This window comes from Oratosquilla oratoria, chromosome 4 (assembly GCF_046742065.1).
Source record: "Oratosquilla oratoria isolate Oo_2021 chromosome 4, ASM4674206v1, whole genome shotgun sequence".
NCBI classification, from domain to species: Eukaryota; Metazoa; Arthropoda; class Malacostraca; order Stomatopoda; family Squillidae; genus Oratosquilla; species Oratosquilla oratoria.
The window spans coordinates 59,255,771-59,269,782 of NC_134780.1; the positions used below are offsets into that span (position 1 = coordinate 59,255,771).

Sequence of the window (14,012 nt, forward strand, 5' to 3'; positions counted from 1 at the left end):
AATGAGGTTATCCCGTCGCCTCTCATACCACCTGACATCTGGAGCCCCTAAAAATCACTTAAGAGAAGCCCACGGCATAACACTAGCAAGAGAGACTCTAGAGAAAAACACCGAGATTTTGGATTTATGTACTGACGATAGACGATAGACGTTGTATATTAAAGAGTTGAGCCCAAACCTAAATGTACAAGCAGAAGACCTTAGAGCCCTTCCAAGCATGAGACAAACCGTTACAAATAATAACATGAGACATAACATCACAAACGCCAATACGAGACAAAACGCCACTCGTCCAACTACGAGACAAAACGCCACATTCCGCCACAACACAAACCCGGAGGCTCCCTAGCGCACGTGACATTTCGTCCCTGCCCGTAATACCAGGTGACCTCCCCCAGTGATTAGCAAGTATAGGAACTCTAGTATAAAACTTAGATCTTTACTAGAATCTTTGGATTAATTCTTATCCCTATAGCTACTGAAGAAGGGTCTTGAACCCGAAATCGCGATCTAGCTAATATGACTACATACAGCCAAGTCATAAATTTCCTTCCTAAGGAAAACAAATCCTTAATAAGGTATATGGAAAATACCATTAAGAAAATTATTAATGCACAACTAGCCATCACTTTTAATATATATATATATATACACATGTATATATATGTATATATATGTATATGAATATATATATACATATATATATATGTATATATATATATACATATATACATGTATATATATATAAGTATATACATATAAATATATATATGTATATATATATATATATTTATATATATGTATATATATGTATATATATATACATATATATATATATGTATATATATATATAAATACGTGTATGTGTTTTCATAAGTACATGTATATATATATATATATATATATATATACATATATGCATATATACGAGTACATGTATTAGTATGACATCATTGTACACTATTGAATTTGATTGACCGTTGAAACAGTCCATCAGCAAGACAGTGTAACTGGACAGTAACCTAACAGGTAATACGTACACACTCTTCTACTGAACTCGAATTTCCATAGCCCATAAAACTTATGAATGAGTAATAGACAAAATAATAACAAATCGCTGAAAATACAGTGTGCCAGAAGGCACTGTCAAGAACATAATTGGTTATAGAAACAGAGTGACTAATAACCTATTTATATCCAACAATATTGGACATTTGACCTAATTCACTTCAAAAGTCTAATGGAGTTTCCGAATTTAGATCCAATAAAAGAGGCTTCTCAATGATATAAATTGATGAGGAACAATAACACAACTCCCTAAGAAAAATTAACAGCAAAACTTCGAAACGGTTACATTAAAGAACGCACGGAAACTTTTCAGATGATATCATGTGTCAAGGAACAGTTGAATCAATAGAACTCCTACATAATCTTCACAATGAAAATAACCTACTCATAGCAGAAGCTCTCATAATAAGAGAAAAACAACGTGTACCTAGCATGAGAGAAACGCACATTAGAATTATTTTTGAGAGCACACCGAGGCACACTATGAAGCTCCCTTACCAGCTCCTAACGCTTCTTGAAATTCCACCATGCAAAAACCAAACTTCAGATTCTATCATGTTCGTACTATCATACTACACTCAGTGACTTGTCTTGATAGTATGCAGATCGATGCTCAGAACGTCGCCAACAATTATCGAAGCTTTCATACGTATGCATGTACATATACATATACATATACATATACATATACATATACATATACATGTACATGTACATATACATATATGCATATAAATACACACACACACACACACACACACACACACACACACACACACACACACACACACACACACACACACACACACACACACATATATATATATATATATATATATATTACAGGTGAAAAATGTAATCACACATTTGTCAATAACGTAGAAACCACTGAAGGAGTAGAAAAGACTGGAAACGGGGAATCTATATATTTCGATTGCAAACTGCAATCCTCTTCAGTAGATTCTGGATTCTGGATTCCAAGAAAAGACCACCTCGCTTGCGCGGGATCGGGTTTTGTGGGAGGGGAAGAATGTCTGTTAGAAAATGAAAAGATAGTAGTGTATAAAAGAGGGCTATTGCCACCGGGCGAATTGCGAGCGATTAGGGGCTAGTTTGTTGTCGTGGCTTTAGGAGAACTGGGCTAGGAACTTGGACGGTGGCGCCAATGCCGGGAGGAAGAGCATATTATATCACCAACGAAAGTTTGGAAAATGGTAGGAGACGTAGTAGGAGAGAAAGGGGGAAAAACGGAAAAATCTTTAGTGGGAGGTAAACTGAAATGAGAAGATGTAGTATAAGAGAAAGTGAGAAAGGAAACGAATTTTAGTCGAAGAAAAAGGAAATGTATATGTTTGTGCGTGGGATGCGGCTATGTTCGTGAGAGGTGTATGTGTGTAATTTACGGTTAGTGAGTAGATTTCACTTCCCGCGTGTAGAGGGCGTTCCTGATTAGCCCCAGGTAAGGCATGAGAGTTCCTGTTTTACCCCAGGTCGGGTTTGAATATCGATATTATTATTATTATCATTATTATTACCATTACTATTATTATTATTACATTATTGCGGTTATCACCAGTCAAGCTGGTGAAGGGGTGTGTTACTTGTAGGTGCGGTTATACACGTTTTATCGTGTACACCGCACGTGGGACGGGCGCAGCTGACAGATAGTCTGTACGGTGTGGTCTAGGTGTAATATGTTGTATCAGATGTTTGTGTTTGGCGTGCAGTTTTTCTAGGTGTCTTGAGTGAAGTTTGTGTTTGTGTTGGTTGAGTGGACGGATGTTGGAAATTTGGTGTAGAGACTCAGTGGTTCTGAAGTCGCTCCATCGCGAGCCCGTGATGAACTGGACAGCGGCATTCTGAACCTTCTGATGCTCGTAGTTATTAGTGGCACATGTCAGCTGGCTTAGTCCCGGGGACTGGCACAGAATCGGTCTGACGAGGGCTAGGTACAATCGACGTTTGGTTCTCAGTGTTGCAGTTTTGAAGCGTCTGAGCTTACCTAGCACAGCCCTAGCCTTCGCTCCCTGCTTGCGGAAGTGTGGGGTCCAGGTAAGGCCATTATCAAGTGTGCTACCCAGCACACGGGTATGGTCCTTCGCTGGGATGTTTGTGTTGTTTATTTTAAGAGGAGTGTTTGTGATTGTTCTGTTGGTTCGTTTGCAGCGGAAGTGTACAGCATTGCATTTCGACGCGTTGGTCTTAATGCGCCACTGTTGCTCCCACGCGTGTGCCCCGTCTAGGATGTTTTGCATATATATATTTTGCATATATATATTTTGCACACACACACACACACACACACACACACACACACACACACACACACACACACACACACACACACACACACACACACACACACACACACACACACACACACACACACACACACACACACACACACACACACACACACACACACACATATATATATATATATATATATATATATATATATATATATACATATATATATATATGCGTAAGTAACCACTAGGAAAAGTAAACTAACGAAGCAGAGCGCTTTCTTATAATTACATCTTCAGTGCAGATGCTTCGTTAGTTTACTTTTCCTAGTGGTTACTTACGCATTTGTGAACACACACTCCTAGTGTTTTTATTGCATATATATATATATATATATATATATATATATATATATACATATATATATATATGTATATATATATGTGTGTGTGTGTGCATATATACATACACACATACATACGTACATACATACATATATATATATATATATATATATATATATATATGTATGTATAGATATGATTTTCTCTCGGCTCTGAAATTGAATTTAGCTGTCAACCTACCATTCTGTGATGACTACCTATGTTGACTTTATTTATGACCGTAACATTGCTAATGCTCTTTCTCTCATCTCCTAATATGAAGTCTACTTCGTTCTTTGTTGCTCCATTTGGACCTCTCCAGGTCCATTTACGACCTACGCGCTTTTGGAAGAAAGTGTTCATTATCTTGATTTTGTAGTTCTCTGCAAAATTTACTAACATCTCGCCTCTGTCATTTCTTTCGCCTACTCCAAACTTCCCAATGCACAACTCGTATCCCATCTTCATTCCAACTTTAGCATTGAAGTCGCCTATTACCAACGTGTATTTACTTTTTTCTTGATCCATTACCCAGAAGGACCTTAGTAACTATAGACCGATTAGCTTGCTATCAAATGTATATAAAGTATACTCCAAGATCCTTACAGATAGACTGAGTCAAGATTTAGATGGAAACCAACCGAGAGAACAAGCAGGTTTTAGGAGCGGATACTCGACTAGAGACCATTTCCAGACGATTAACCAACTAATCGAGAAAACAACAGAATACAATATACCTCTCTGTTTAGCTTTTGTAGATTACGAGAAGGCCTTTGACTCGGTAGAACAAATAGCAATAGTAAACTCGCTACGCAATCAAGGTACAAACGAACAGATCGTAAGGGTTTTAGAAAAGATTTATGCGAATGGTACCGCTATAATTCGACTACATAAAGATTCAGAAAAGACCAAGATAAAAAAAGGAGTACGGCAAGGCGATACCATTTCATCCAAATTATTTGCAGATTGCTTGGAAGATATTTTCAGAAGGTTGAGTTGGGAAGAGAAAGGTTTGAAGATTAATGGCGAATATTTGAACCACGTAAGATTTGCGAATGACATTATTCTTATTTCAAAAAGAGCAGAAGACTTGCAAGAGATGCTGAGTGATCTAAACAAGGAAATTCTCAAAGTAAGTTTAAAAATGAATAAGACCAAAACCAAAGTAATGTTCAACGCAAAAGTTCAAAGTAAAGAGATTGTAATTGATGGTGAGAGTCTTGAAGAAGTTGAGAAGTATAATTATTTAGGCCAGATGGTGAAAGTGACAAAAGATCATGATAATGAAATCAAAAGACGTATTACAATTGGTTGTAAAGTGTTTGGTAAGTGTAATAAAATGCTGAGAGGCTCCCTACTTTTATGTTTGAAACGTAAATTTTACTATCAATGCATTCTGCCAGCTATAATCTACGGGTGTGAGACTTGGAAACTGACGAAGGCCATGGAAACAAAGCTAAGGACTGTACAGAGGAGAATGGAGAAATCAATGATGGAAATAACGCTGAGAGACCAAAAGAGAGCAAGCTGGGTGAGAGAGCAGACTAGAGTGAAAGTTATTGTGAAGGCGGTGAAGGAGAGGAAGTGGAATTGGGCAGGTAAGTTAGTGCGAACGAATGACGAGCGATGGAGCAAGTGTGTTACTGACTGGAGGCCGCGAGATAGGAAGCGTGGAAGAGGGACACCAGACAGGAGATGGAGAGACGAGATTGAAAAGTTTACAGGAGTGACGTGGCAGAGGTTGGCACGGTAATGTGAATCATGGAATGCTATGAAGGAGGCCTTTGTTCAGCAGTGGACTCAGGATGGCTGATTTGATTGATTGATATATATATATATATATGTAACTAGATGTATGTGCATTTGTGTTTGTGTATGTGTGTGTTTGTACTATATATTTATGATAATGTGAATTAAAGAAAATATAATGTTTTGTCTATTGCACATGATTTTTTGATGGCCTTGGTAGAATTTCTACAGGAATATTTCAAGTGGAAGCGACGTTACAGAACTCCTGGGTCTTTCATCAAAGCTGATCTAACGAGGAGATGGCGACTCAAATATACACATTGACAAGATCTTATGCGGCGGACCCCCTTTTTTCCCGGGTTGGAGTTGATTTTTTTTTTTTTATTTATTGATTTTTTTTACGCTACAGGGTTTGATATTCTATACGTTGATTTAAAGATCGGGAATTCTGTACTTGTGTGTCTGCAGATGGTTATTTTGTCGAAATAAAGTAGACTTCTGGAAAGGAAAAGCGGTGAGTGTTTGTCTCCTGCCATTATTCATGATGTTACCAATTAACGCTTACCACGTGAGGAGAGTTTTGTAGAGTAACACAGTGGTTTTTTGACAGTGCAAGAGACCATAAGGCCTACAGCCTACTTTCTTCTTTTGTCTTGTAGTCGATGATGAGGCGTATGTTTCTCCTGGTGATGTATAATAATCTCCCTGTCTGTCTTGTATTCAGTGGACTTATTTATTCATTTATTTACTTATTTATTTATTAATGAATGAATGAATGAATGAATGAATTTATTTATTTATCTATTTATTTATTTATTCATTTATTTATTCATTTATTTATTTATTTATTTATTTTTGTAATAAAACTTGATATTCTCGTGATGAGAGAGTATATGTGAGCAGTCTTGCTGAGTACACCACTCATCTTGTTGTCTTTTTAATTGTGTTGGATTTGTCTGTTTTTGACGAGAACTTGAACAGACGTTCTAGTTCCAGGTGATCTCTCATCCAAGAAAAAGAAGCTGACAGGGTCTTTCTGATGTACAGCAGAGACTGATAATGGAGCGTAGGTCGTGTGTGAGTCACTAACCTTTTCCAAAGAGGCTTAGTGTGCACTTCAGTGTTCTTTAAGCCCTCGAGGGCCGTCAGAAAAAATTGTATGCACTTTGGAGAACGTTCATAAAAAATGACATCAAATAAAATGTACCATATATTTCAATTTCGTATGCCTTTGAGTAAATATCCTGCTTGACGACACCAATACACATATCTCCTTCTCCTCCTCCTATTCCTCCTCCTTCTCTTTATCTTCCTCTCTCTACTCCTTCCTCTCTTCCTCCTGTTGTTCCTCCTACAACTCCTACTCCTCCTCCTCCTCCTCTTCTTCCATTTCATCTTTATTTTTCTCCTTCTCCCCCTATTCCTCCTTCCCTACTATCTCTTTTTTTCATCTTCCTCCCTGGCTTCCTCTTCCTCCTCCTCCACCTCCTCCTTCTTTTCTTTACCTCCTCATCCTCTTTTTTCTTCACTATCTCCTCCTCCTCTCTTTTTCGCCCTTCTCCTCCGCCTTCGCCGCCTCATGCTTTTCCTTCTCTTCTCTCCCCAATACAGGTCCAGTCGTCCTTCTAATTGTATCTTGTCCTCCTGAACGGACTCTTTCATATTCCCCTTCCCGTAGCGCCTCACCCTTTACACCTTTGCCTTAACAGAGTCCTCCACCCATACTCCTCATCTCCCTCCTCCTCTTACTCCTCCTACTCTTCCTCCTCCTCCTCCTCATATACTCCTTCTTCTATACTCCTCCTCTCCCTCCTCTTCTTCCCCCTCCTGCTCTTCCTCTTCCTCCAGTATTCCCAACCTATACTCCTCCTCTCGTCCTTCTCCTCCCCTGCTCTTTCTCCTCCTCCTCCTCTTCCTCCTCCTCCTCCTCCTCCTCCACTACCTGTTTTTTCATCATCTTCTCGTCCTCCTGTTTTTGCCATTTCTTCTTCTCCTATATCTTTTCTCCTTTTCTTTTTGTTTCTTTTCGTCTTTATCATTTTATCTCCCCCTCTTCTCCTTCAAACATTCTTCTTCTTTTTCATCTACCCCTTCTCCTCCGCATTCCTTCTCTTCTTTCTCTTCTTCCTTCTCTTTTTTCTTCTCCTCACCTCCTCCTCCTCATTTTCCTCCCCTCCTCCCCTCCTCCTTTTCCTCCCTGTCCTCCTCCTCTCCTACTCTTTTTCCTCATCTTATTTTCCTCTTCCTTCTTGTTCTTCTTCACTCTCTTCTTCCGAACTATTTTATCTTTCTCTCTCTCCTTCTCCTTCTCCTTATCTCCCCCACCCCTGCTTCTACACTTGCTCCTACCCTTCTTCTCCATTCCTGGTTTACCCATTTTTCTCCATCTCATTCTTGGCTTCTGTTACTTCAGTTCTCTTTTCAAGACTTCGTACTCCTCTTTCTCGTGAATCCAGTTTTCAATGTATAACTGCATTTTTTTTTTAGAGAAATCTTTCGGAATCTTGGCAGAATCGTTTACTCGTGTTTAGCTTTTTGACACGTTGACATTGAGTTTTTTCCAGATGGTGGGCGCTGATGTTGTAAAAAGGTGGGAACTGCTTCACATAATCCTTTCAGTCATTTGGTACAAATGGAATCTGTTCTGACTTCAGGGACTTTTTTTTCCTTAGCCGACAAGGAGCCATTGAGTCGAAAGAGCTCTCCATCATCTTTTCTTCACTTTTTTTTTTTTTTTTTTTTTTAGCTACGGGATTGCAACCTTTCCTCCGCCTCTTTCTTCCAACCCGCCCTTCCATTTAACTCTCCATTATCCACCACCCACCCTCCCCCTTCACCTCCCCCTCCCCCTTCCCCTCCCCCTCCCCCTTCCCCTCCCCCTCCCCTTCCCCTCCCCTCCTCCTCTCCCCATCTCCACTCTCCACTCCCCCTTTAACTTCTCTCTACTCTTCTCTTCAGTCTCTTCTTTGTCATTTTTTTTACAGACTTCCTTGTAGCATTTCCAAATCAGGTGGTTAGTTTGACCGATGTATCTACACCTTCTTTAATCTCTTCGTTATGGGGACGCTTTTTAAAATGTTGTAGATCAAATCATATATTCTTAAGCTTGAGACCGTAGGAAAAATATTAATAAAGCCTGTCATGTCACTGGCGTTCCTGAAGATGAATAAAATCGTCTGACGTCAAAAAGAATAAAGTTTCTGGAGCAAGTTGTCGTGGCTATGGATGAAGTTCCCCCTCCAGCCTCTCGTTCCAGCTCAACGTTTGGCCGATACCAAGGCCGTCAATTTCTCTAGACTTCCCTCTCCAATATTTCCGAAATGTTTTGGGCCAAAAGGTCTCCAGCTGACATCACTTTCCCGGTTCTTGTTTTGGGAATTGATGGAAAAAAAAAAAGAGGATGGAGGTTGAAGGGGTTGGTTGCCAGATGAATAGAGTCACGTAGGTTGATATTTGTAAAGATTTTTTCAGCTTAATTTTAAGACTTTTCTTGAAATGACGAATTTTCAGATTTCATTTCAATGAATCAATACAACACTAAGAAGAGAGAAATGGCAAATTTGTCTAACGAAGGCTTAGCGTATTCTGTATAGAAATTAATGACACCGAGATCTATATTCTTCAGATATTCGTTTCCTATTTGAAAAGCGGAATTTGGAAGCTTTATGACAAACTCTAAATTCCAAGAATCTCTAAGAATATGAACCTTTTTTTCAGAAATTATATACAGCAAATGCACTTGAATCAGACGTTCGTTCGGGATATTTCTTGATTCTTAAAGATTTATATCATCATTATCTGTAGGTTGTTGACAAATTTTATAACTGTCCAGCAATGTAAGATTTCATATTACAATCATAGACTACATGTGTATTGTACTAATGGTGTAATATTATGACTAGTACTGTCATATCTCAGCAATGGTCAGACTGCCAGATGTCTCTGTGGGCTTGTTATGTGTCATATATGATACAGATTCAATCAATTTGAAGTTAGTGCCAGTTTTCATGTACACATGTATTAATATGCACATATTTAAGGCCAGGTGTGGGAGCCCTCATGGAACAATAGTATTCCAGCCACGCGGAAGTCCCGGGTTTGAGCTCCGTGGTATACTAAATGTTTGCTCAAGTCACACTTTCATAGCTTCCCAACCCCTTTCTGCAACGGCGGATGTCAGAGAGGCGTAGGGTTTCAGTGTTGGCACCTAATCAGTATGATCGAATTAATGACATTGGTTTCAAACTCCACTCAACCACAGCCATTTTGACACATTCGACACTTTACGTGTACTTTGAACCTTTTATATAAACTAACCCAACCGTGGTGAGATCCAGAGGCTGTATCGTCTCTGAGGGGTAAGTTGGTAGTCCGGTAGTGGGCTCACGGCTAAACACGCGTAAATTAATAGAGAATTGGAAAAAATGCAGTACATCGAGTCAGAGGAACCGTGTTGTCCAGAATGACGACATAACGCCACCCTTTGTGGCCCCAGGTGCTTCCAGAAGATTCAATAGCGAGTGAATTCTTGTTCGGAGTAGTGGTGTGTGTGCGTGACCGTACCTAGCTTGGTTTCTGATATTAGTTTAAGTGCCTCTTTCTTTTACTTTAGGGCTGTAGTTATGTTGTGATATAGTTTAGTGAACACAGTTCCTGTTTAACTAACCTCAAGTGAACATTATCCAGTAATAATGACGCATTAGCACCGAACAGAACAAGGGCTTCCTGCCATTTACATTTCGTGGCTCCATTACTATTACTAATTACATCCACCGCGGCCAGCGTTAACGACTGTAATGGAGGTATACCGTCTCTGTATCCTAACGAACGATGTATTCTTACAAACACAAAAGCGAGAAGGGGGATACGTTTGTTAGATGTGAGACTTAATGTACTAGGTCAGTGCAAGACCGACCGACCACAGATATCGTGAACAATGCCCTCTTCTCTCAAGCCAGGTCATCCGTAAACAGGTTGAACTGATGTGGAAGGTACGAATAGATCGGAACAGGCCCACGTCCCGTAGCCTTTATGGACACTTACCAGCAACAAATATCAGTCTCTCCGGACTGGCATTTAACGGCGAATGGAATATACAGTGGAATACAAAGGAAAAATTATTCCTTTTTTGAAACATCGTTTTTTCCCGTGGAAGGACATTTTCTGTTGACGAGACAGTAACTGCAAGAGTGTTGTACCCAAAAAATAAATGGGGGTGAATTTCATTCTCTCTCTTTTTCCTCTCTTTCCCTTCCTCCTCTCTTTCTCTTGAGTGCTGGCGTAGAAAGGGAATACTTAGTTGTTTGTGACTAGCATGGTTTTTGGAACGGCATTATTAATATTTTATATTGTGCAGTTTATGGGTACATAAGGCATGGGTATTAACTGATATTTAATTGTGAATAAAGTGTGCGTGTGCGTGGCTTGACTCAATCATCTCTATGTAAGGAAAAAAGGCCATAAGTACTATTAATATATGTTTTATGTAGTACTAAATATGTATTGCATAAAGATAGCCAACGCACGTAATGTCCTGAAGCATATACAGTATCTCTATCATTTGTATTTCTTATACATATCTATTCCTAGATATGACGTTAGTTATGCTGTTTGAATCTATGAAAGAGACATATTACTGTTGGCTATTCTGGATAAATTCATGAAAGTTATTTGAGGAATTTGAAGAGGATGGGCCAGGCAGGTTCACTGAGCGTAAACACGGGGAGATATAGGACGGCTTTGATCCTCTCTCTGTGAAGCGTTTGGTCTATTTGTGATCAGGAGAGTACGTTCATAGATACGAAAAAATTTGTAGAGAATTTGTAGAGAATTTGTAGAGAATTAGTTCCGGAGCCATAGTACATTGTGTTCGTGCTTCGCTCTTCAAACTTCCTCGATTTCATTATGATGTTGAGTGTATGGTTAGTTACACAGACGCTTCAAACACAATAAATACTGCTGCACTTGAGCACAATGGCCAATTTATCTCATAAGGGCTATGAGAGTTATGGAAAAATAGTTCTTTGTCGAAGCCGGCAGTCCATTCATAACAGAGATATTGAATAGTGTTTCAGATGCAGGGAGTCTCTGTAATAGGTACTTACGGAGTAGATGTTATATTCTAATAGAGTGTTGTTAGTTTTTTCTATCAATCAGTAATTCAAACCCTTCACGTTTTATTCATACACATGTGCAAAGGCATTTGCACACACACACACACACACACACACACACACACACACACACACACACACACACACACACACACACACACACACACACACACACACACACACACACACACACACACACACACACACACACACACACACACACACACACACACACACACACACACACACACACACACACACACACACACACACACACACACACACACACACACACACACACACACATATATATATATATATATATATATATATATATATATGTTTGTATGTATGTATGTTTGTATACTGTTTTCTAATATGGATCCCAGATTCCAAATCTTCTCTTACATTGACCAACATTACAGTGTTGAAGTGCTCAACACAGTCAGGAAATGGGAGAACTGTGAACTCAAAAAATCCGTCATCCGCGAGCAGCTACGTTTTTGTCAAATGTGCCGCAATCGCAATACCCTCCCCTCTTTCGCTAGAGTTAGACCTCCTGTCAACACTAGAAAAGCCAAAGAAGAAGCAGAGGGCTGTGGTCGCCGACTTCTAAAATGCGCCATAGACCATCATCACAGTAGAATCCATCGCTTCAATAGAGACATCACCACCTTCAAGAACCAATGCGCCTCCTTACTACAGGCAACCCATTTTGACACAATACTTGAAAAGATCTCCAATCTCAGCCAGTCCAAGTCTTCAAACAAGCGGAGTTCCCTTGAGTCCAAGTTCCAACGGTTGCTAGACATTAGACCACCTGCTCCTGCAAGGTGGGTGACCAATCTCTCCAGTAGACAGCTTTCGGATGCAGAAAATAATGTGCTGGCCAGGGGCCTTAACTTTAATGTTCAAGGCAAAGTCAACCACGCTGAATTCCTGGCCGCTGCAGAGTTAGGAGTGAACTTGATGGAAGGCACTTCTGAGGACAAACAGGCCGTCAGAACCAAAATCGTAGGAGCACTGAAATCCAAACAGACAAGTCGTTCCCTGACCACTGAAGAAACCAAAGCTTTAGCGGAACTACGCAGAGATCGCTCAATTGTTGTTTTAACCAGCGACAAAGGGAGGTCAACGGTCGTTATGGACAAGGAAGACTATGACCAGAAGGCTCTGGCGTTACTTCAAGATACCCAGACTTACACCATCGTACCTCAAGACCCCACAAAGAAGCTACAGGCCAAAGTTGAACGAGAGCTGAAAGAACTCAGAGAAAATCGGATCATGAATGATGACGAGTGGAAGAAAATGAGGCCAGGAGATTCTACCATCCCTAAGTTCTATGGGTTACCAAAAGTCCACAAAGAAAATATCCCCCTTCGACCCACAGTAGCTTTTAGAAATTCTCCGACATACCATCTGGCTTCGTACTTGGCTAAACTTCTCAGACCTCTAGTGACTGATTCACCTCATATGCTTCAGAATTCGGCTGACTTCATTGAAAGAATCAAAGGACTTAACTTAAGGAGAGGGGATGTCTTGGTTTCCTTCGATGTTCAGTCCATGTTTACGTCCATCCCACGAGATTTGGCCAAAAGTGCGCTGAAGTCGGCCATGGAGGACAACCGGGGATTCTTGGATAACCAGAAACTTTCCGTGTCAGAACTTATGAGACTCATATCCCTGTGCCTTGACTCCACATACTTCCGCTTCAGGGATCACACCTACCACCAGCGTAAGGGCACACCGATGGGATCGCCTATTTCAGTTGTGGTGGCTGAAGTAGTGATGCAGCGACTGGAAGCTCAACTTCTAAGCGCTGCACCTTCTTCACTTAAACTGTGTACAAGATACGTCGATGATGTGTTTGCCATTTTGGACAGCAAGGACGTGGAGCCTTTCTTCAGTTACATCAACAGTGTTGAACCGGCCATTCAATTCACAATGGAACTGGAGAAAGATTTCCAACTGCCGTTCCTGGACGTCTGCGTCAAGCGCGAAGGTGACACCCTTGGTACAAGTGTCTACAGAAAGCCCACCCACACTGATAGACTGTTGGACTTTGATAGCTACCATCCAGATTACCACAAAAGGAGTGTGATCAGGACTTTATGGAACAGAGTAGATAAAGTCTGTTCTTCTGTGGAATCCAAGAAGGCCGAAAGAAAACACCTTTTACAAGTCTTCCGGAACAACGGCTATTCTAGCAGTACCATACGGAAATGGACAAAAGCACGACCCACCGACACCCCACAACAGAGAACACATATCACGCCTAGAGTCACTATCCCCTACATCAAAGGAGCTTCAGAGGTTACTGCTAGAGTCTTACGTGACAAAGGAATATAAGTAGCACACAAACCCCACAACACCTTACGCAGAAATCTCACCAAAGTAAAAGACACCGAAGAACCTACTCAACAGGCCGGTGTAGTTTACCAAATAAGCT

General features: G+C 40.3%; 1 protein-coding gene across 1 annotated transcript in view; it reads left to right on the plus strand.

Annotated features, from left to right (window-relative positions):
• Positions 1–1,389: 1,389 nt before the first annotated feature.
• Positions 1,390–14,012, plus strand: part of LOC143024509 (uncharacterized) — a 14,238-nt gene continuing 1,615 nt past the window's right edge. Inside the window, exons 1-3 of the mRNA XM_076183319.1 lie at positions 1,390–1,629; positions 9,353–9,546; positions 11,989–13,453. Coding sequence (XP_076039434.1) covers positions 1,390–1,629; positions 9,353–9,546; positions 11,989–13,453 — 1,899 coding nt within the window. The remainder of the gene's footprint in view (positions 1,630–9,352; positions 9,547–11,988; positions 13,454–14,012) is intronic.